The 23,934-nt window shown below is 39.7% G+C and overlaps 1 protein-coding gene across 1 annotated transcript in view; it reads left to right on the forward strand.

Annotated features, from left to right (window-relative positions):
* The first annotated feature begins 301 nt into the window (after window positions 1-301).
* CCDC186 (coiled-coil domain containing 186) overlaps window positions 302-23,934 on the forward strand; it is a 32,084-nt gene continuing 8,451 nt past the window's right edge. The window contains exons 1-14 of the mRNA XM_061553032.1: window positions 302-362; window positions 3,654-4,399; window positions 5,208-5,334; window positions 5,933-6,061; window positions 6,701-6,913; window positions 7,556-7,675; window positions 9,355-9,459; window positions 11,023-11,121; window positions 12,175-12,261; window positions 14,826-14,968; window positions 18,259-18,514; window positions 19,774-19,963; window positions 22,067-22,147; window positions 22,907-23,126. Coding sequence (XP_061409016.1) covers window positions 3,711-4,399; window positions 5,208-5,334; window positions 5,933-6,061; window positions 6,701-6,913; window positions 7,556-7,675; window positions 9,355-9,459; window positions 11,023-11,121; window positions 12,175-12,261; window positions 14,826-14,968; window positions 18,259-18,514; window positions 19,774-19,963; window positions 22,067-22,147; window positions 22,907-23,126 — 2,459 coding nt within the window. The 5' untranslated portion in view covers window positions 302-362; window positions 3,654-3,710. The remainder of the gene's footprint in view (window positions 363-3,653; window positions 4,400-5,207; window positions 5,335-5,932; window positions 6,062-6,700; window positions 6,914-7,555; window positions 7,676-9,354; window positions 9,460-11,022; window positions 11,122-12,174; window positions 12,262-14,825; window positions 14,969-18,258; window positions 18,515-19,773; window positions 19,964-22,066; window positions 22,148-22,906; window positions 23,127-23,934) is intronic.

The raw sequence follows: 23,934 nt of genomic DNA on the forward strand, positions 1-23,934 counted from the left end.
GGGATTCACGCGCACCTCGCGCCAATCGCGATCCTCCACCGGCGACTTGCGCCAAAGGCGACTCGCCGATTGGTCGAGGGCGCAGGGGGCGCGAGCCTAGGCGACCAATCGCGCGCTGCTCTCCCGGGGGGGGGGGGGGGGGGTGTGGCCTATTTAACCCAATCACGAGCCGTGCTGCGGCAGCAACGCGGAGGGCGGCTCGCGATTGGTTAAAGAGCTCGTCTCGACCAATCGCGAGGCGCCGTGGAGCCGGGGTTGCGCTTATGCGATCTGCGAAATCCAAAGTCGGTCTCCCCCCCTCCCCCCCCCCAGCTTACTTCCGCGCGGTGGAGCGGAGTGAACGTCTCGGTGTCGTCTTCGCGGTGAGTCGCTCCTTCTTTCTTCATCCACGGCGACCTCCGCGTTGCGCTCGAGGTGTCTTTCAACAGCGACGAGGGAAGGAACGATGGTGAATGTATGTGGGGGGGGATTTTGTTCCGACGAGCGCGTGTGGTGGGATAGGCCGCAGGGCACGTCACCGCGCTTGCCTAAGTGGGCTGCCGGGCTTACTAGGGGGTTGAGGCCGCCGGCCTCGCACGATCACCGCTCCCCCCCCCTCCACCTCCACAATTCGTGTTGGCTGACTCTGCTGTCAGCTAGTTTCCCTCTTTATCGTGTTGCGTGCGAGTCCTCATTCCATACCGTCCATTAATATGTATTTTAAAATCCTATTCATACTCCCATCAAAGAGCGTATCCAACCAAATTGTACAGTGTCCTATGGGGATCGTTTATGGCCGCATCACAAATTACATTATTGACGTGGCTTTGAGTCGAGGCTGGTGACAACGTTGTCCTCGTCTTTCCAAACCTCGAGTGACTCGTACAAGGAGGGTTTGTTGATAGTTGGAATGTGGTGACGTGTGACGAGCGTATCCGTGCTGGCAGACGCGCAGGTACTGCATGTCTAATAGAAATAGGACTGTGGAAATAACCACTTTATGCTTTTGGTCAACAGGTTTTTTTTCTCCAGTAATGAATTAAATAAATACGACTCCACATACATACACAAATATTGTTTTTAGTTCATAGCCTATGTGTCAGGCAGCGCTTTCACCAACTCGTTAACTGACCAGCGTGGTTTAAGTAAGGTCAGGACGTGGGGAGAGGATCTCATGCAGCAGTGGATTAACAAAGGGGATGTACTGTACTGTACACGCTATCCAGCAGCATTTAATTAGGTAATCTGTGGAGCTGCTCTGACCTTCTGGCTCTCATCCGTGGCAGGCTGTTTAAACAAACACTGCTGGGTTGCCACATGTTTTTTGGCAAACACTGTGTGAAAACTGAGACGCGTTCAATGCAGAAACTAATATGTAAAATAAGCTCCTCGTACAGTACGCTGCCATGGAAAATTGTGGGTAACAATAGTGAGATTTACACAGGCTTAAACTTGCTCAATGAAGTGCCTTCATTTGCACTTATATACAGTATTGTCACCAAAACTCCTCCCCCTCTGGCATGAAACATTAAACCTCACATTCCCTGCTCAACACAATCCTCGTTAGATGCGCATATTCTCATATTTGTCAAATTGCCCCGTGAAGGCGTTCACTTATAGACTCTTAATCAATCCATATTTTATTGTATTTCGTTTTTGGTCGGCGTGTGCTACCTGTCGTCACATTGTTAAGGAAAATGGTTGTGAACAAAAATGTAGCAAAAACTGAAACGTGCACATTTAAAAGGCAGAAAGAAGAACACACCGATGAGGGAACATTTTAATGACAATTCAAACTGTTAGCAAAAGTAATTAAGCATCGTCAATAAATGTTGCTAGAAGAGATAATGGTCGATGGTCAAGGATAATGACGGAGTGGCAACCAAGGGAACAATGGATCCGAGGAGTTGGAATGATGAAATTGGCTCGTGATGAATTATATTATAGAATCGTGAGTGATGGTGGCAGCTTAGGGAAGCCTTCATTCAACAGTGGATTGACGAAAGCCAATGATGTTCTGGATAATCTGAGAACTGGATCTTAAAGCAGAGCTTAAAGCCAGCCCTGGCCATGTCTTTCCTAACAGCAGTGTGATATGGATTTTTATTTTACAGCATGCACTGGGATTGAACTTATAATTGTCAACATCTTCTGGATGAAGGCATTTCGAAGCTATCGCAATCTTAATCCTGCTATTTAATCAACCTCGCACTGACACACGTTCTGATCTTATTACTCCATTGCCCCATTCGGCGTTCTCTCGGACAAGTTACACATCCCTTGACTGTCGCGCCATCGTTTTTATTGACCATCGGCCGTCATCTCTATTAGTGATGCATCCTGCACAAGCTACTTACTTTTATTAAGAATTATATCTTTAACCTTGGGTAAGTTCTCTAATCCTTGCTCCTTTTTGTCTCAATTTGATTCCAAGCACACATCTTCATGCTATATAGCACACTTTAGAGTTTGTGCATTTAGACGTTTTTATTCCGTTCTATTCATTAATATTCATGTTATGTGACAGCAGATAATATGTTTTGATTAAAACATTGTACTTTAGGCACATAGGTACGTTGTTTTCATCTTCAAGTTCAACTTTCAAAACGTACTTCAACCTGCACTTGTCCGTTTCTATATTTAACCATTTAGATTCTGGTCCACATTCAATAGCTGTCCTCTGTATATTCTGCTCCGTTTTCCAGTTGTATCTCACGGACAGATATTTCCAGTTATTTAACGCCGTTATCGTACATGACCTTTGTATTGTTTCTTACATATTTTATCCTTCGCCCAATTAAGCAGCTTTCTTCTTCAAGGTCGGATATCATTCCCAGTAGTTAATTCCTTCTGAATTGGATCTGCATAAAATTATTCTACTCGTTTTCAGGTTCCATCACTGTCATTAGTTACTATTCCATTTTTGGCCATAATTTCTACAAATTATCAGTTGCCAATCAACATCATTTTGACTGCTTTCATTCTCCCTTTGCTTGATATTACATCATCTGTCATTTCCTGACCTACGAAAATTAAGAAAACTATATGCATGTCCTTCACTGAATCCAAAATGCACGTATAACAATGTAAACTCGTGTATATTTCCTTGGTTAAAATTAAGCCCAGCAATTGTTTGTTTTGTATTTTTAAGTCGAGCTACAGATGAATTGCACCTTACAAATGTAAAGTGTTATTTTAAGTGAACGTCTACAAGGAAAAGTTCCACTGAAATGTAGGTTGGCTACTTTTAAATTGCAGTTGTTTTATTGATGTGTCGTTCAATGTCTAAATAAAGCAGAACTTGTACATGATCATAAAGTATTCGTTAGGGCCAGCTAAAGTTGCTATGTGTTGTCATATTTAAAGGCCGGTTGCTATTGATTCACTTGGTATATTGCGTGACATTACTAAACACATAGCACACTGTGTTATGTAAACGAATGTAAAATGGGAACTGAGGTACATTCTACAGATGTAGCTGCAAAGGTTATTTTGCTTTGTGTCACTATTAAGTAAAATATACATTTACATGATATCTAGCTAATGATGGAAACTGCTGTATTTTGGGATTTTGCGTAATGGATTAGAAATGCCCTTTTTATTTCCTTGTGAGGTAATTCAAAGTTTATTGCATGAGACTAATTCGTTGTATGCACATGTGATTGTTTTTGTAGGAATGCAATTTCACGTGGAAGTTGCCACAGGCAGTGGAGAATAATTGTGACTCGATCATGGCTACAGCTTCTTGTGATGAAGTGCGACCAGAGGGCCAACTTGACATTTCAAGTGTTGTTGATGAGGAAAAGACAAATTTGCTTCAGCTCCCAGACCACACTGGAGGATCAATACCTAATGAGGCATTATGTCTGCCCAACGAATCGCAAGCCGTGGGTGTTGGTGCATTGGCAGAACATGTAAATGTTCAAAAAGAGGATTCAACAACAACAGAATTGCAGCCAGATGAGAGCCTCGGCGAAGGAAAACTTGCGGCAGTGCAATTGAACTCTGAACTTTGTACCAAATCGCGCCACGTAGAAGAAGCTAAAGGTGAACACAGCGAAGCAATTGTAAAGAGCAGTACTGACGCAAATGTGGTCGAGATGAATAGTGACTCTTCACATGCAGCAGTTTGCAATGCGGACATTTTGGATTCAAAAGCTGACACAAACAATCATGAAAATATCACTGCACAAGCATCCAGTTCAGACTCGGAGAAGCCAGCACCTGAGTCGTCGCCTGAATTGGTTCCTGCTGAAGAAGCATTGTTAACTGATATTGAGATGGAGCTCATAGAGCTTGAGTTACCTCCAACCATAAAAGTTCTTAATGGAATTAAAAAAGAAGCTAGCATCGCCGCTGCTTTGCGTGAGCTGGAAACTCTAAGACTGCGTTGTTCTCTGCAAGAGGAAACCATCAATAAGTAAGCAATTTGCACAGCACTGGATTGTACTTTGAATTCCTTATCTTTTGTTAAAACCCTTGGCCTTGCTTTTGTGAAGGTTTAATTGTCCACGGATTTGTAGGGAGATGTCAGTTCTTTTTTACAACAAAGAAGCCGTTATTAAGATTACTTTATGATTGTACAGTTACAGGATTGCATCATACGTTCTTAAACAAAACTTATTTTAATTTGGCTCCAGTGGATTTTATAAACGTAATTTTTATTTTAGAAATGCTGTTTTATGTGCAGTACATAATGTTTTTCAGATTAATTTGTATGCTTATTGTAAAAAAATGTTTTATCTATGTCTTTGTTGATGTTTAATATACGGGATTTTAAGCTGCCTAGCATTTAACAGCAAACTGCTGTAATATGCTGCAATGGATGTACAGGGTTTCATATTTCATCATAGATAGCCTTGTGACATGTTTCTGGTGAGACACAGATTAAGGTATAAACCACATGTTAACTGTAAGGTTCAGTGTATCATTACAAGGCATGTAACATGTTCAATTTATTGCTTCTATACCAAGACTAGAACATTAATTTAAACATCTGGCGACAGGTACTTTTCCACCTACATTCGGTACTTTTTAACTTTAATATATTTAACTGTGCAGGTTTGTGTTTACAATTCCACAATAAATGTTCTTTTACATTTTTGAAGCTCCCAAGTGCAGCGAACTTTCCCATAAGTGTGTAATGTTGTAAGGGTATAAACGGTATGCTTATGTATTCAAAGTGTACCAGCTTCATTGTGTGTGGCTGCTAATCTCATCCTTCCCAGGTTGGCAGTGGTTGATCAGAAGCATCAAAAAGAGCTTTGTGAGCTACAAGCAGAGAACAAGAACCAGAAAGAAGCTTTAGAGAAACACATTGCAACAGAGTTGCTCAATAACTCCACTATTAAACAGGTATTAGCATTTTTTTACAAAGTATCTGCAACCTTGCAGGTATCAATGAATTATACTACATTTCTATTTCTGCTGCCTTTTACAACTAAAGTATGGGATTGTTCATTATGACATGATTGAAATGTGCAGGTGTGCATTATATTTAATAATACGGACTGTGAAACTGCAGCTATCAATATTTATTCCAATGACATTACAATGTAATTTGTTCTAATTATTAAAATAAAAATTCTTTATTGGTATTGTTATTGATCTTAGAAGATGACCACCATGCACAGCAGGTTGTCGTTATATGCTGTGGGCTTAGATGGGGGACAGCAGAGGGCAATGCAGCAAACTCCATTGTTGTACTCTATGCTTACATTTATGTGCTACCTGTGGTCACCAACCCACACTGATCAAGTGTGGTGAGATATAGTCACGCCGTCTGAGTTGTCACACCAATCGTATGGCATTGGGAGGCAAAAGCTGCTGTACAATCTACGCTGGTTATAGGTTTGCAATGCAAGAGACTAGGGCAATGCTCTTGTATTATATTTTTCAAATATATCTGGACGGTGGTATTCAGGTTAAGTATTGTCTCTTGTATTCTTTTTAGCTGGAAGAAAAGCTGCAGGGATACCAGCAGGAGGTGACTGCGAGCAAGGAGCGGCTCGCTGCACAAGAACAGGCATCCAGGAGCGCGATGGCCCAGATCCAGAAGGACTTGACCCTTCGCTTGGAGCAGGTGGGGCTGCATCTCAAGTGCCAAGCGTCTGTTTAGAGTGCAGCCTCTTGCACACAAATCACTCGGCCAGATCCTGTTTTCAGTAAAAACTTAGCATAGGGCTTAAGCTCATGCCATGAAAGAGCCACGCGAATATATCATTTTAGCATGTGTTTCTGTACACATGTTGATATTAAACATGTTTATTATTTTTAAGCTTGGAGGAGATTTCATTTTGTGTAAATATTCTCATGAGTACAATTTGTTATAGTTGGGTCATGACACTGTGTGTGAAATATTTTGTCCACAACAGCCTTTTGTTTTTAGTAGTTTTATCAGCTGTGCTGTTATATCATCTAACCATTATTTTCTGTGTTTGAATTACATTTAAAAAAATTATATCCTGTAAATGTTGTTGTTGAGTTCATGGAGTTTACTCTGCATGCACCATTCACTATGCACTCAAAATTCACATTGGCAGTTTCACATGCATGCATTGCAACTCGTAATTTGTAATACTAAACACATTTAATTTTGCCTTCAATTGTATTGTGATTTACTTGATTTAAGTGAGTGTTTATAGAAAGGGACGGGGATGCGTTTTTTCCCATCGGTCAAAATTAACACTTACACTTGTTTTGCATTTGCTGTGCTATAAAGGCCAATAAGCGATGCGAGGAAGATCGTAAGGAGAAAGAGGCCATGGTCATGAAGTACGTGCGTGGGGAGAAGGAAGCGCTGGACCTGCGCAAGGACAAGGAGGGACTGGAGAAGAAGCTGCGTGAGAGTATAAAGGAAATGGAGAAGTTCACGGCCAGGGTGAAGCTGCTGACCCAGGAGAAAGGGCGTCTGGGCACTCTCTATGAAGCCAGGGTAAGTGGGCATGAATAATCATTTGGTATGGCTCATCCGTTCACTGCAAGATGTTACTGGCAGACTCGTGCTCATTTGCAAACCGGTGCTGTATGCACCTGTTCTGCACGGGGAAAGTTGCCACTGAGAGTCACCTTGTTTCGACCTAATCAGGTTATTGAAAAGATTGAGATGAGATTACATGTTCGGTGCTTTTGAGTTGCATTGACATTAAGCATGTGCCCTATAAATACAAATCCTTAATTATTATCAGCGTGCTGTACCCATTTCATTTTTCTTTTGCCAAGTTTGCAGTTACATTCTAAGTAAAATGAATGGAATTAAATGTTTTAATGCGATGGTCATATCAGTTTTAGAGAATGCACAAATTCCTCGACCTATATGTTGAACTTCTTTCACACATTACGTAGCGAATCATGCTTATCAGGTGCAGGGTGGGGGGGCTTGCCTTCCAATTTCTAGATGTGTTGCATGGTTAGGTAGAGTGGATTAAAGGCTATATAAAGATACAAAACGATCATCACTAGTGCTATCGATCCAGGCCCTATGCTACCGCATGGGGTATGAATGTTTTGTAATATAAATAGTTTAAACATGGTACGATTCGTATGCCTATTGATTGCATATATCATCTAATTTCAGGATGGAGATGTTCACAAACTGAACAAGGAAATCGAGAAACAAAAAGAAGAAATCAACTCTCGTGCCTCCAAAATAAAATGGGCCCAAAACAAGCTCAAAAGTGAGCTGGACTCTCACAAGGTAATCTCATCTTTAGTGTATTTTGTTTTGTACCCTGTACGAGTGTATACATGTATACCTAGAACCATTTGTCAGTCCACTGCTGGATAAGGGCCTTCCCTTGCCATTTGGGTCATGTGGGTTTGGCCGTAATTCACCATTCTGATCAGTGCTGGTTGGTGTAGGCGGGATAAATGTGGGAGCATGAAAGTACAGTACAATAATAGATTTGCTGCATTGCCCTTTGCTGCACAAAATGTATCCTGCAGCATACAACACCTGTTTCGTTAAGTTGTTTGCACTTGCAAACGATATGCAGGCTCAACACTGCTTAGTCTCGGGGTGATTTGGTCAGTGTACAGTGTATCGGTAAAATGTATGGTTTACAAAATGTCCTCATGCGCTGCTATGTATTTGAAAGGGCATGTCTTTCTCATTTTACTCACTGAACACATTTTATTTATTTTTGTTGTGAGTGTGCAACGTCACGTTATATAGTCATTCATAGAATGTGACCTTCATATGAATACTGTACCTGTCTCAAATATTGTGATCGGTACTTTCTATAATTGTTTCGTCTAAACTCTTATTAATGTTATGCACCTGCATATGTGCATAGCGTGGTGCCACTAGTAATGTAGTGCGGCATACTCCAAAGATTGCAAACGCAGCACGTTTAAAACATTATCAATTATTCATAATTCAATTTGGACTGGGTACTGGTTTATGGATTGCTCGGATAAGAGGATTCAGATGCCATAAAATTAATAACGTATAATAAACAGCCCTTTATCATTACACTGCTGGATGAAGGCCTCCCCATTCCAAGTCGGTCTTCAAGGTTGTCTGATCATATTTCATCACAGTGGTGGAGGGAGGGGCTCTGACGGTTCACCCTGGGCCAGGAATTAGATGTGCCAAGTGTTTGCATGCGTAATAATTTTAAATAGGACAATGATGACTGGGATTGCAGGTACAGTAACACTACTTGTCTAATTCGCTGTTATCCACACTTTGTTTTATCTGCACACCCTATGCAATCCTGCATGTCTTTCTATTATCTGTGCACTATATTCTTCCTATTATTCAAGCAACCGTGTGGATAAAAAATATTGTATCTGTGTCAGAAAATAATTCCTTTTTATCCAGACCATTGTGCAGATAAGAACATTACCCGAATACTATGGCAAATCCTTCCTATTATTCGCGACTAATCCGCAACTCAGGAATATTAATGGATGATAATGATATTGATTATAATGACGACGATTCTGATAGTTATGGTGGTTATGGTGAATGTTATGATAATTATGATGCTGGTAAATTAATGGATATACATTTCCTGGAAGTCATTGCCACTGGACACTAGCACACATTGCACAGATTAGAGAACGTTTGTACCAAAGTAATCTTATTATTTCCCTTTCCGCAGACTTGACCAGACACAAAATTATTCCGAAATGTACTTTTGGAAGCATTGTATTTCTTCTTATCCAAGCTTTTGCTCAGATAAGAGGAGTTATCTGGAAGTGGCAGGAAATTCATCCTATTACTAAATCTCTTTATGGAAAAATGTGATCCATGCCTATAAATGCCTACATTAAGCTTATGACTATTCCACTGCAATGTATTTGTAATTGTTTGGGCTGTTTAATTTATATTGCACGACTGAATATTGTTGTTTGTGGTTCTTTTTTAAGGAAACCAAAGAGAAGCTACGGGAAACAACTGCCAAACTCTCAGAAGCAAGAGAAGAGACGGAACAAATCCGAATGAACTGTCAGGAGATGATCAAGACCTATCAGGTAATGACATTTAAAGGCTTAAAAACTACATTGCATTTCTTTTTCACCACATGCTTTAAATGTAAAGAAATGATGTCTTGAACTTTAGCATAGCTATGGGAAAAAAAAGCCATATTTATTTGTTGCTCATGCTTCACAGAATATTTGCTTGTGCATGTATTCTCACGATTGGCTTAGTTATTGTTCGTAAAAGTCAATTTTGTTGGGTGCAGCCAAAGAGCTTGTTTAACCTTTACTCGCACATACTTTAATTCCAAAAGTAGTTGTATGTTTCGTTTTATTTAAATGTTAGAGAATTGCTAGAATTCAATGGTGCATTAAAAATCATGCCTTGAGAATCTTTTGAACTTTCTTCTTCTGCCACTAGATGGCAGACGGCATACACATTTCACAACGGCTGTATACTTTTGAACAAATATTGATAGGTGTATCAATTTATCTACCACTGCATTGTTTTTATGATTATTCCAGTAGTACTACATATACGTCTTATCTTACAGGAGAGTCTGGTGGCACAACGGTGCCACCAGACTCCCCCCCCCCCCCCCCCCCCATACACTAACCAAGACAACATGCACAACACTCAGTCACCCACTCAAACAAACAACACTCTATAAAACACTAATCCAGACTCGTGAGATAAATTGCATTGTATTGTAAATATGGAATATGACAGAGGAAAAGCTTAAGCAGCTGTCACTTCACTCCCTGCTAACCATGAACTGTAGTATAATGGTTGACAAAATATATTTAATAGCACTTAATGGGGTTTGCTGTGAAATATATTTTTAAATAAATGATACTGCTTGTACATGTTGAGCCTTTTGTCAATCAACTGGATGACAGGCTCCCCCATGCTGTGCAGGTCATGGGGGTTATTTGACCACAGTTTGCCATGGTGGTCAGTGCAGGATGGTAAAGGCAGGAAGCATAGACTTGGGAGCGTAATATATAGCACGACGTTGAATTTTGCTGCACTGCTCTCTGCTGACAACGTAGCTCCATATCCTCCAACACATTTTTTTGCATGGTGATCACCAGTCCAAGCACTATGCAGGCTCAATTCTACTTAGATATTGAGATGATGAAATCTGGTTTATTCAGGGCAATTTCTAGGCTTGGATTGATGCTTTTGCTAGAAGATATAAAGAATAAAACGCAATAGTAGCAGCCTACTGAATTGGCCTTTGAGAACCTTTGCAGTTAAGCCATTTAGTCAATAATACAATGTGAGCTTCACTCAATTGTTACCATGCAATTTCTCTTGATTGACATATTTATATTTTGGCTCCTGAAGATTCTCTTCAAGCTGCACAGATAATACAGTTTCTCTTTAAACACAATAAATACCATCTCACATTTCCTTCTATAAGACATTCTATTATCGAGGTATAAATTGTGATGACTTTGCATCGTTGAAATTTACTTTTTTGCATTTAGGAATGTTGGTACCTTAAGCTTTTTACATTATCTTTCACTGACGTGCTTTTAGAACTTTTTTTTTTTATTAAACGACAACAAGCATACCCACCCTGAGTATTTGTCCATGGCTCACTTTGGCAGGAGTCGGAGGAGATCAAGTCCAACGAGCTGGACGTGCGTCTGCGTGTGACGGAGGGCGAGCTGCGGAAAAGGAGAGAGGAGCAGAACGACTACATGGAGGTGTGTGAACCTGTCCTTCCTCTACCACTGAACCGAACAATTTAACCCATTCCGATGACGTAACGAGGCCCCCACAAAGCCAATGTGAAAGGGTGTGTGGCACAGTTTGGTGCCAGCTATCATAAGAGTGCGGTCGTGTCTCTACAGTTCTTGGTGGCGAGTCCAATGTTTTTAAAAACAAGGGTGCTTTTCCTCTCTAAATTAACGCTAGCCGCCTGCGCTTTCTGAGATTTGCTGGTGAACGGGACCCACCCTGCAACTTGCAGACATCCCGCAGCGCGAAACGGTTAACTCGGCATGATCTGTGGACAGATTTTCTGGGTTGTGGATTAACAAATCTTGAGGCAAAAACTTAAATATATTTGTGCGCTTCTTCTCACTCGTTGACAAGTCAGTGAGGCAGCACACACGTGACGTCAAACACATGGCAGGTAAACCTGTTTAAGAAACAATAAAAATAGATGACACGTTCTCCGTCTTCACGCCCATTCTACACAGGGAAGCAATTGCATATGTATTTGTCGCTTAGTTGCATATGTTTTGCATTATTTGTGTTTTTTATTTGCCCAAACCACCGCCCCCCCCCCCCCCATTACACGGAATAATCGAGAGTCGACTGTATTCTAGTCCAAGGGGACATTTAACCCTTTCCACCCACCCTTTTTAGTTTCCCAACTGCCCATTTGTAATACAATACCTAGGTGGGGGGGGGGGGGAGTTTAAGAACAACAGTGGCTGTGATCATTTGCATTGGTGAGTTATTGGTTCACATTCCTTCCACATTTCTTGTAGCACATGGTTGCATAATCTATTGGAGTAAAAAACATACCCTGAACTCTTAAGGTGTTTCCCATTTTGGGTGACGATCAATTAGATGCTATACACTTTGCACGAACCATATAAATTGGTGTTCGCATTCCTTAAGCACAGTTGAAAGTTGAAATATCCGTCTTATTAGCTCTCCTTTGGAAATTAGAGTTTAAAATAATTGTTTCTATCAATAATTATCGTTGACTGACATTTCTGCATGTGTTCACTCCTGTAAAAATTCAGATCCATGGGGCTAAGATCAAGGAGCTTGAACACCTCAAAAGGAACTTTAAAGAAGGCATGGATGAGCTGCGAACCCTGAGGACAAAGGTGGGAATATCGGCGTCTTTTGTGGCTTCTTTTGGGTGTCGCTTGGCTTAACATTTGGGGCTGTGCGGATCAGACAAAAAATATTGTAGAGAAGCCAATGAGTGGGGCATGGGTGAGTTGTTAGGGTGGGGAAATTGTGGAGTCTTATTATAGTGTCATTGCCCACTTTTGACTTGCATCACTGACTCTGTGACTTCGGAAGGAACCGTTGGGGGCTACACCTCAACTCCATCGCCCTATTTGGTGTTTTTTGGCTTTTCTTGTTAAGGGAATTTTGCAGTGACACCTGTTGATGAGAAACATTTTAATACAGCTGTAAGTTTTATATTTATAGACTGAATTTGATTTTCAGAGAACATGACTGCAATTAATTTGTGCTTAGTTATCAATGCCACAGCCAAGACATTCAAGTACACTGTTACCAAAGCATATGATACTTGTTACAAAATGTATCATGGCTCATGCACCTGTAAGCCCTTTATAGTGGCACATTTGCTTATTTTCAAGCATCATGTGCAATGATGAAATATTTTAACTCAGACTTATAAATGTGTAAGAAATCTTCTTAAAATACTGCAGAATATTTTCGTACAAGGTGTTAAGTATTGTATAATAAAGGACTAACATTTGGAAATTCTTGTTGGCAGCAAATGAAGATTAAATTAAATGTTGATATATATGAAAGGAATCAAGTCGGGTATGGTACTCTATTGATTATAAATGGCCTCCATCTTATATTAGTATTGATTTATGTGTGAAAAGAGTACTCAAGTTCACTGTGTCTCTTACACATGGAAACATTCTCTCAAATATACCTTTATTTGCTTTGGTTGAATAATATAAAGCGAGTCCTTTATAGCCAAAGGTAAAGGCTACATGTTGTAATTCGAAACAGCTTGCCATATCACGACTAAGAGTAATGACCCGTGGAAGGCCAGGAAATATATCGGCAGTGTAACCCAAAAACTAGGTCATCATCAGTGTTTCACGCTTTCTTGGGCAAATGGGCTTGGAGTTGCTGATCTGTAAATGGCAGTGATGGGAGTAGGGAAGCAGGAAAGATATTAAATCAGCTGTGCTGGGTGCAATGGTCATGGTACAGTACTTGATTGAGCACATTGTTCGTAGCGACACAAGTTTGTATTGCTGCTGTTCTTTAGTTTGAAAAGATATCGCATTTGGGGTTCCTTTGACAACTTTTACAATTCATTGTTCAAATATGATTGGCTTCAATATTGCACATTCTATTGTACTGAATTTGATCGCAGCTGTAAATTGATGCTGTCGTATATAGATATATTTGGCTCCTAACAATAGTGATGATTCTAATAACGTGATAAAAACATGTATAATGCGTATTAATTTTGTTTAAATTCTGTTTCCCAGTACATTTCATTGTTGTGTTTTTTATTTGAAATTCTCATTATATTATAGAAACAAACGTCTTTTCAGTCAGTTCCATGCAGCAGTAAAAAAAATTGGCTCTGCTGTGTAGAATTGGAACATGTTTGTTTTAAAAGTAAAATACGAAATTAATGAGTTGTTTACCAGCATAGTTAAGTTTCGATAGTTAATATTTTTGAATGTAAATAACTCTTCCTGGTTACTTATGCACCCAATTTATCTTCATTGGTTTACTTTAAAAGTAGAGAATAAATACAGCCTAGAGGTAGAGCTTGTGAAGGTTATCCTATAATTATTGGCTTCATCAAAATGGATTGGGCATTAAAACATTGCTCTGATCTTTATTGATTAAGAATTGCACCTCCAAATATATCTGATCATTCAGTGAAATACATTTTTTTTACCTTATGGCCTTTGGTAGTGCTTTAGAAAGATAAATAACTCCTGAAATTATTTCATCTGTAGTTTGTATAAAATCTAAAGAATGCTGATTATATTTAAACGGTTAGCAGAATAAAATTGCCACTGACCCTGGGTTTGAATCTGGGTAGCCACCCTTGATTCCAGCCCAATTCTTGATTATGGTAAGTTGATGGTCTCACTGACTACTGTGAATATTTATTTATTTATTTTGTGTTTCACTTACCTTTTCAAATAGTTACCTCTGAGAATGTAAACTGTCTGTTTGACTGCCATGTGGAAAACATTTGTCTGTGCAAGACGTGTGGAAAATTACAGTGCCATCTCTTGCGGATTAAAGATGTCACTTGAAGAGCGCTTAGAAGTAGTTTTATGACGTTTCCTACTGCAGGCTGTTTTACAATATGGAGTGCTGCACTATTCTGAAAGAGTGCTAAATGGATAATTCATCTCAATACATGAAACCAGTAGCACATTTGGAATACTATTGGTATACATTGTTTTATTGTGAGCACTAAATTCCACCTGCACAGGGCCTAATGTCAACCGGTTCTGCCTGGGTCGGAAAGCCAAAAAATATTTTCTGCACACCACACTCGGTATATCTCTTTCTGTGGCCATAGCTACTGGTCATGTGCATACATACCCAATCCAGTCTACCAGTGACCCCAAAAATATTTTGTGAGAAATCAAGCCCTGCCACTGCTTCATTGCACACGACTGTGCTGTGCGCTGTACAGGTGAAGTGTCTTGAGGAGGAGAGGATACGCACCGAGGAGGAGTTGGCCAAGTACCGGGAGATCATCAACCGGCAGAAGGCAGAGATCCAGGAGCTGCAGGAGGGTGTGCGCGCAGTTGACCGCCTCCAAGAGCAGATAGACAGGTATAGGTGGTGTTCTCATGTGATAATTGACTTACTGGCACGCACATGCACAAGGGCTGCTTAGCTCGGGTCCATCTCATGAAGACATTAATGCTCGATTATCCTTTTAGTACACTTCAATCGAAATGGCCTTGATTAAGCAGTACGAGTGGACCGCTTCAGGTGTAGGGTTTGCAAAATATTGCATTTTGGCTATACAGTAAAACCTTGGGTTGCGAGCATAATTTTTCGGAAACGTGTTTGTCATCCAAAGCACTCGTATATCAAAGCACTCGTATATCGGTTGTGATCACGTGACACTAGGCAGACAAAGCTTATACGTACTACTCGTATTGCAAGACCTCGCTCGTTTATCAAATTAATATTTATAAAAAAAAATTGCTCGTCTTGCAAAACACTCGCAGACCAAGTTACTCGCAATCCAAGGTTTTGCTGTATATCATTACATTTACATTATGGTTATAAACTTTGCATTATGGTTGAAGGTTTTTTTTGCATTGCAAAGAATAATAGTTTATGTATTTTCATAATCATGTACTTTCAGTAATTCACAATGTCTTGTCGTGCAATTCCAATTAATCTTATATAAAATTTAGTTGTCAGATAAAGTGACCAATTAATGATCCGTTTTCTAAAGTGTACAACTCAACAAATATTTAAAAAAATATTGATACAGAATACCATGATTTGTATTCCATCATAGTTGACTGCATGTCTTTTTTTAGAGTTGTAAATGTGTACCAGAAAATGTCATAAAAATTCTGCCCCATTGCAACATGAGCAATTGCTCGTATTGCAGAACGCGATCGGTTTATTTAGCTGAGGAATGGATTACTTTGAGGCTTTGTTGACTTAACACCTGAGCTTTCGGGCAACAGATGTGAAGTGTGTCTTATTGCACCTTGTGTAATCCCATCTGGGTGGCTCGTACGATCATCCATGCTTACGGCAATACTTGGGAGTAAATATAAAACCTGCTTCGAATGTTGTGATAGCCAGCATTCTGAGATGCATCGTCACTCTTTGTTGGGTTACTTTAACAAAGGAAAGGTTCACTATTACTGGGCCGTTTGGGAACATTTATATAAATGACCGTATTAAGGATAATTTTGCGGAGTTATTTTTTTAAATGCGCTTTTTTATCAATACTGTAGATATGAAGCAATTATTGACTTTCAATACATCAGTGTAGGAGCACATAATATACTGTAATAATGCATACATTTTGACTTCAAGAGGAAAAAAAGTTTTTTTTAATACATTTTTGTTAACTCTTTAGAGATTGACAAATCCTCCAAAAAACGCTATATTGTTAATTAATCAGAATGACACCAATTACATCGATTTCTCATTGGCTGTAATATAAGTGGAAGATCTAAGGTGTAATAAACCCATTTCTCGTCATTTATAAGTGCCTTCATTGAGATAGTTAGACTGTCTAATGATTCATTATATAATTGCTCATTAGAGGCTTATTCACAGAGAAGGATAATTCAGAGTAGTTAGTCCATTTCAAAACATTTCTCTTAATTCGTTTTCCTAATTATTGGGATGTAAAGTTTTGTTTTTACCATTTCCCTAAATCAGGCAGCAGAGAACACACATGTGGCTTTCATTAAATGGAGTTTATGCTTTATAGGCCGATTTAAGCAAGAGCAGGAATCGTTGCACTGAGTAAGATATTTTGGCCATTTGAAATACATAAAATATCTATGAAACATATTCAACTGGAGCTAAATAAGCAGTGTGTCCAAGTTTTATAATGTTATTGCAGATTATAATATGTGTATATATTTTTGTTCAAGAAAATTTAGATTGTTTGTGGTAAATATTTCATAGGGAGGGAACCTACATTATATACATGCTTCTGCTGTACAGTGCATTGTATTAAGTGGTAAGGTAGATTTAATTGACCTGTATACATGAATTAGATACGTATTTCTTGCTTCCAATAAGATTCTGGAAAGTTTGGCTGTATCGGTTGAATATTCAAACCATTGTGCCTGTCCTCACTTCTTATATCGTTTGTGTGGAATATTGACCTCTTTTGAAAGCACATAAAAATCCCCTCCGCTTGCATACATGGCTTCCAAAGATCAGCTGGCAGTCCAGCCAGAATGCTTATTTAAATGTAAAATTACTGCTTAAAGGATTGTAAACTTTCCAATTGTGGAAACAATATGAATAATCCTCAATTTATTCAAGTGGGATTAAAGGCTGTCACAGTACCTGACTTGGCATGCAGGTTGGGATTTTGCCTCATCGCTTACGAACCTTCCCTTAATAAAAGCCATGCTTATGCACCCAAGTAACCCGGTTCTGGCTCGATGCCTGGCTTAATATAGTCAAGGCTCCTTTATATTCATGACTGTTATTAAGCATACAATAATTGTATGAAGAGCCTTGTTTTCTAAGCTAATACCATTCTCATTATCCTGCACTCAGTGGAGACAAGATTTTGGATGCATTGTATTAAATGTATTCCTTGTGTGCTATATTCCATTGACTTTGCTATGTAATTTGTCTTTGCACTTTGGGATATTACATGTGATTTCACTTGAAATTCCTTGTGATAAATACTGCTTGTATTAATTTTGGTGCTGCTTTGCTTGAGAAATAAGACGTAATACTGTCACATTCATGGTATGTGTTAATGTCAGCTTTAGGCTTTCTCGTATTTTTATAAGTTTTTTATAAATACCCAAAGATGGAATTTTTGCAGTGATTTCGATTTTTATACACTTTGTAGTGTCATGTTAGTTTAATCTTTTTTTATACTTTTACATTTTAATACCAGCCAACAAAATTTACATTTTCTGATTATATAGGTCTCCAGCTTGCTCTGTTCATGATACAATCTGATTTTTGGACATTGTCTTGGTAAATTAATGTTAAACATAAATTTGTAACCAATTACTATAAATTAATTTTCCAACATGAATTGGTTAACCCGTTCTGTAGTTTTTTCAATGCTGAGTTGATGAACACCTATATATTGTTTAAATAACAGTGCTGGTGGGGGAGGAAGGGGTGTTTTATCAGTGTTCATCAGTTAATCCCAAAATCCTGGAGCCCTATGTACATGCGATACATATCACATCATTCAGTATCGTTCTGTAGTTTAATAAAGCGTGACATTGTTTTATTTTAAAGCTTTATTATTCAAGCGTTTCCAAAAGACCCCTTCGTTGAACAGTCACGTTCTTAAACCCAGAAATCCACACTGTGCCGACAACAGCAGCGCTTATAACAATGAAACCGGCATTCCTGGCATTTTCTTGGCGTTGCAGCGATGAACAGGAGCAGGCAGTTCTTCGCGAGGAGTTGGCGGGCCTGAACTGCCTTGTGGCCGACCTGCGGGTGGACATCGCCGGTAGCCGTGAGCGCGAGGCCGAGCTGCTGGCCTTTGCCGAGCGACTCGCCAGCAAAAACGCACAGCTACAGTCCGACAGCAACGGCCTGCAGGCAAGTGTGGATCGACTGGAGGCCTGCGAGCGCAAGCTGATGCAGGAACTGCAAACGCAGGGCCAGGCCAAGGAAGCACTGGTGGGTGAACCGTACAATGCAAAGTGAATGTTGGGATCTCAAATAAAATAAAGTTTACATTGAGGTGTTGGGTGAATTGTTGCTTCCTGCCACCATGAAGCACAGCAGCGACTTGGGGAGGCCTCTATCCTCATGGCTGCTGATGATTATCATGGCTCTCGACTCTCAATTATCTGGGGAAAATGGGCATGGGTGGCCCCAGTAAAATTCAAACAACGCAAAGCGTATGTGAATCGAGCTATAAAAACATTTATTGTTTACTTGCGTAGAATGGGGGTGAAGATGTCCATTTGCATTGCTGTTTGTGGCAAACTTTTTATTTTTTACATTTTATGGTCATGTGGGCTGTGAAAATATATTTTATTTTATTTTCTGCCAGCACAATTAATCTGCAACCTGTGTAATTTGCCTATGGATAATCAAAAGTTAACTGGATATATACAGTGTTCTTTGCATTGGATCAGTGTACAACTAATTGCAGAAAACTATATTTTTTATAAAATAAATTTAAAAGGTATGCATTGTATATTTAATTAAATTCCACGTCGGTGTCTTTTTGAAAGAGGGTTTATTAATATTTGAGTTGAGTTCTTTCCATGAAATTGGTTTGTGGCAGATTTGACAGTAATGACATGGCTGCAATATATAATTCAGCCAATTCACTGAATATAATCAGAGCAGGTTGCTCATTTGTGAGAATGATGTACACTTAACAGCAATTGTTGAATTTTATGCTTGTAGCCTAAATGTAAAAGGAAACTTTAAAACTGTGGACAATGTTTCATTCGTAATTGTTATGTCTAAAACATCAATCATTATTTCCCAATTTTAAATTTTATTCTAAAAAATGAATATAAAGTTAAAACATTCAAAGCTTATGGTTTTGTCAGAGTTTGTATGCCACAAATCGCACATGTTAATATAAATCTAATTTGGGTAAATTAACAAAAAACAAAGGGGAAGAACCTTGACACACTCATTATCGTTAATGAATGATGACCATAGTGGGTAGAGCAGTGGCACAATGGAAAGCATACTGCTCGATTTAACTTGACCTTGGTAGATCACCTGCCATGACTAACATCAGCGGTGATATCTGAAGCTCTCGCCCCCTTCCCTTCACCAACCAGTACTGACCAGCATGGTGCAGTATGGACAAACAACCCCTTATGACCGATATGTCATGGGGGGGGAGGCCTTTGTCCAGCAGTGGATTGACAAACGGATGATAATACGCAAGTGGTGTTGTCGGCTTCTAGGCTGAAGAGTTGGGGGTGGTGAAGAAGCAGCTGGAGGAGGAACAGCGCCGCCTGGGTGCAGAGCTCACAGAGGCGACCCGTCAGCTAGCACTGCTCCGTACACAGGCGGATGAGTTGAGGGATGAGCTGGCCACCCAGAAGCGAAAGCACGCTGCCAACACCAAGGATATGAGCAAGCAGCTGATGCATGGTGAGGGAGCCCAGATGCTTCCAACTCGCAATGATGAGCAAAATACCTTTCAATTACTGCCGTATAGTAATGTTTATACACGTTACCAATTATCCACGTCAACTCTCATTTAGATACAAATTACTGATTACGTTGTGTGTAATTTGGATACAAACTACAAATGTTAAAAATGGCATACATTACGTGTCATTTACATACTGGTCGTTACTACCAATAACTAAAACCATGAAAGCATTACTTTAATTTCTTTATTTTCCCACCATTTGTCATTTGGTATGTCATTCATTTTCCTGAATGTACATAACAACCTTGGTGGTTTCTTAAAGATTTTAAGGCAACTGATAGGATCTTTAACACGTAGGCATTCATGACTAGTATTATTCATAATAAAGGTTTTTGGGTTAGATCACATTATTTCTAAATGTGTCGCAACCCTCCACCACCCCCATGGCTAATCAGTAAAATATGTGTCACGTTGACAAAAGACAAATAGTTTACTACTTTAGCCCACCGGTGTGTTGAAGAGTGGATCCACAACATTTACAATTTGAGTAACCTTGACGATTCGTTGGACATTACATCCAGCATCTTCGAACGATTTGCCAGAATAGTGAAACCATCCACCTGCTTCCGGTCTTAAATAGTGCGGGATGACGTCATTGTTGAACCCCATCACGTTTCTAGATCACAGGCGGAGATGGGGGTGTATGCAATTATGTAATAGATCGGTAATCAGCCACTTATCATGTGACTCACCTGTAAAAAAATGCAAAATATGTTGTCTATTACTTAATAATACGCTTCCAGGCTTCGCTAAGTATAGCTATCACAGCGATTGAAATTATTTGAATTCTTCTCAACTTCAATTGATTTTCAACTAATCCTGGCCAGTAATAAATAGTTCTGCATAACACTTCAACGTTATCGAAATCAATTGAATGTTTTTGTTAGCAAGCATGCTTTGCCACTGCTGACAGCTCTGTTTGGGAGAATTTAATGTTTCTTTGATGTTCTTTTAGTCTTGCGCTAATGTTACGTCCCGTCTGTCCAATATAACACTTGCCGCATAAGCAATTGATCCGATATACACCTTCTGTTCATAACTTCGGTGATTCATCTTTAGTACAAGACACTAGTTTTTGAATTATTAAGTAAGATATACAACACATTGCAATTCCTTACAGGTGAGTCACATGCTAAGTGGCTGATTACTGATCTATTACATAATTGCATACACCTCCGCCTCTGATCTCGAATCCTGAAGGGGTTCAACAATGATGACGTCATCCTGCACTATTTGAGACCAGAAGCAGGTCGATGGCTTCACTATTCCGGCAAATCGCCCGAAGATGCTGGATGTATATTCCAGCGAAACATCATACTACTCAAATTGTAAATGTTGTGGATCCACTCTTCAACACACCCTGGTGGGCTAAAGTAGTCAACTATTTGTCTTTTGTCAACGTGACACATTTTTTTCTGATTGGCCGTGTCTGGTGGTGGAGGGTTGCGACACATTTATAAATAACGAGATCTGACCCAAAAACCTCTTATGATCGGATCTTGGTTTGTGCATATATGGCCCTCAGTATAATTATTTTTTCCTCTGTCCGATTGAATCCATTATACTACAGTAGGTGAAGAGACCTTCATGCATGGTTTGTAATGCATGATTTTGTCTATGCATTATAACATGACGAGAGCGTGATTGATATTGTCCATTGTGAAACAAAGGTTCTATTAATTAAAGTTCATGGTCTGTTTGAGTAAGTTACGAGGCAAATAAAACCTCTTATTACGGTTTGTTGAAAGCTTTAATGTAACTGGAACAAATTCTTATTTTTCCTACCTTGGCATTGATGACATGGGATATGACATTGAAATATGATAAAGCATGTTCGGGCATCTTTATATATTTCAGCTGTAAAACTGCAATAATAACAAAGGTAAATAATTGTTTACAATAAGCTTTGAACTTTAAAGAGATCATGCTGCAATTTTTTTTTTACTGAAATATAAACTTGCAGACAGTTTTCTTAACGGAAGCACAGCGCAATAACAAAAATTACTTGGTCTTTAATTTACGCATGCTGTGTTTTTCAGCTCGTAGAAAACTGGAGCAGCTCGAAACTACTCAAGAAGGCAGGGAATCTGGAGGCATGGGAAGCCGCTCTAGCTCGTCTGGTGAGTTATATCACTCGGTTGTGAATGTGTGTGTCCCTCAAGTTCCCAACCGGGACATGCATGGCTGTAGAGTTTGTGTTACAACATGACTTACTGAATTAGTTTAACAAGGTTATGTTGTGATTTCCTTGTACCATATCACCCAGAATGTGCCCGATCTCGGAAGCTAAGCAGGACTTTTGAGCCCTGGACTGGACAGTGCTGTTATGGGCTACCACCATGTATAAAACAGGTGTTGCAGGCTTTGTGACTATGCTGTGGACAGCATTGGGCAGTGAAGAAACATCCATTCGTACTGGTATTATGCTCGACCATTTATGTTACCAGCCTTAACCAACCTGCACTCAGCAGTGTGGTGAAGTATGGTAAAACAACCCCCACAATCCATGCATCACAGTTAGCGACTGCTGGATCTTTGCAAGGATCTCTTTATTTCGTTGGCATGATGTTAACTCCCATGCCGGATATGCAGGAGGTCCGGGGTTCGATCCCGACCCTGATACCTGTTTATTTGGAGTTTGCATGTCTACCTACCCGTGGTCATGTGGATTTTTCTCCACGTCCTCTGGTTTTTCCCTCAACATTTTGAATCGGCATGCATTTATAGTATTTGGCTGCTATAAATTTCACATTGTAAGCTACTAGAATTTGTGGCAATGTCGCTTCTCAAAAAGAGCTATATAGCTCCGTGGGACTTACCTGGTAAAAATAAAAATAATTTAGTTTCAGTTTATCTCCCTCATCTCGTCTCCCCGTCAGGCTCGCTGAACGTGCGCGCAGGTGGCAGTCGCGACGAGGGCTTTTCGGAGGTGGCGGGCTCCAGCCCCGGCACAGCCGACAGCTTTCCAGAGGTGGACAAGAGCGTGCTCATAGAGCGCATCGTACGCCTGCAGAAGACTTTAGCCAAGAAGAACGAGAAAGTGGAATTCCTGGAAGATCACAATCAACAACTCCTCGAAGAGCTGCGCAGGAAGACCAAGTGAGTGGCTTGATTTCGGTGCAAAAATGTAACTAATCGAAGCCAATTGTGATGTTTAAAGATGGAGGTTTGTGTGGACGTTGTATTTCATAAGTGTCCACCTTGATAATTGTTTTTTACCCTTTTATCTGGCAACAAAACTGACAACTTTTTTACAAGGAGTCATGTTTGCATTGACCACAATACCTGCGGTCGGAATGCAAACAAAAAACAACTCTGATCATGTATGCACTGTCCTTGAAATTGATTGGTCCACACCCAAGACAGCTTTTCTTAGAGCCTCGTCTCACATGGTGTTGGACCAGATGACGCCAAAGGGCGTCACCGTGTGAGACTAGGCTCTAAGAAAAGCTGTCTTGGGTGTGGACCAATCAATTTCAAGGACAGTGCATACATTATCAGAGTTGTGTTTTTTGTTTGCATTCCGACCGCAGGTATTGTGGTTAATGCAAACATGACTCCTTGTAAAAAAAAGGTGTCAGTTTTGTTGCCAGATAAAAGGGTAAAAAAACAATTATCATATTTTGCTACTGGCAAAGGAGGTTCCAATGGTGTCCACCTTGAGTTTAATCTGTTTGGTTTTATCGTTTCCAAGCATTTGTGAGTCGCAAGTAAAAACATTGCATTTAACATGTGATGTGCTATGCTCCCTGCCTTTATCAAACCGCACTCACCAGCATGGTGAAATATAGTTACCAGTGTGGTGAAGTGATATAAACTAATTTCATGTATTTCTTTACATTAACCAGATTACAAATTTGTTGGATATTTAGATAATTTTCCGTAATTTGCCTTAAAAATGTAAAAA

The sequence above is a fragment of the Lethenteron reissneri genome, chromosome 17 (genome assembly GCF_015708825.2).
Source record: "Lethenteron reissneri isolate LAM-NWPU_2019-01 chromosome 17, ASM1570882v1, whole genome shotgun sequence".
NCBI classification, from domain to species: Eukaryota; Metazoa; Chordata; class Hyperoartia; order Petromyzontiformes; family Petromyzontidae; genus Lethenteron; species Lethenteron reissneri.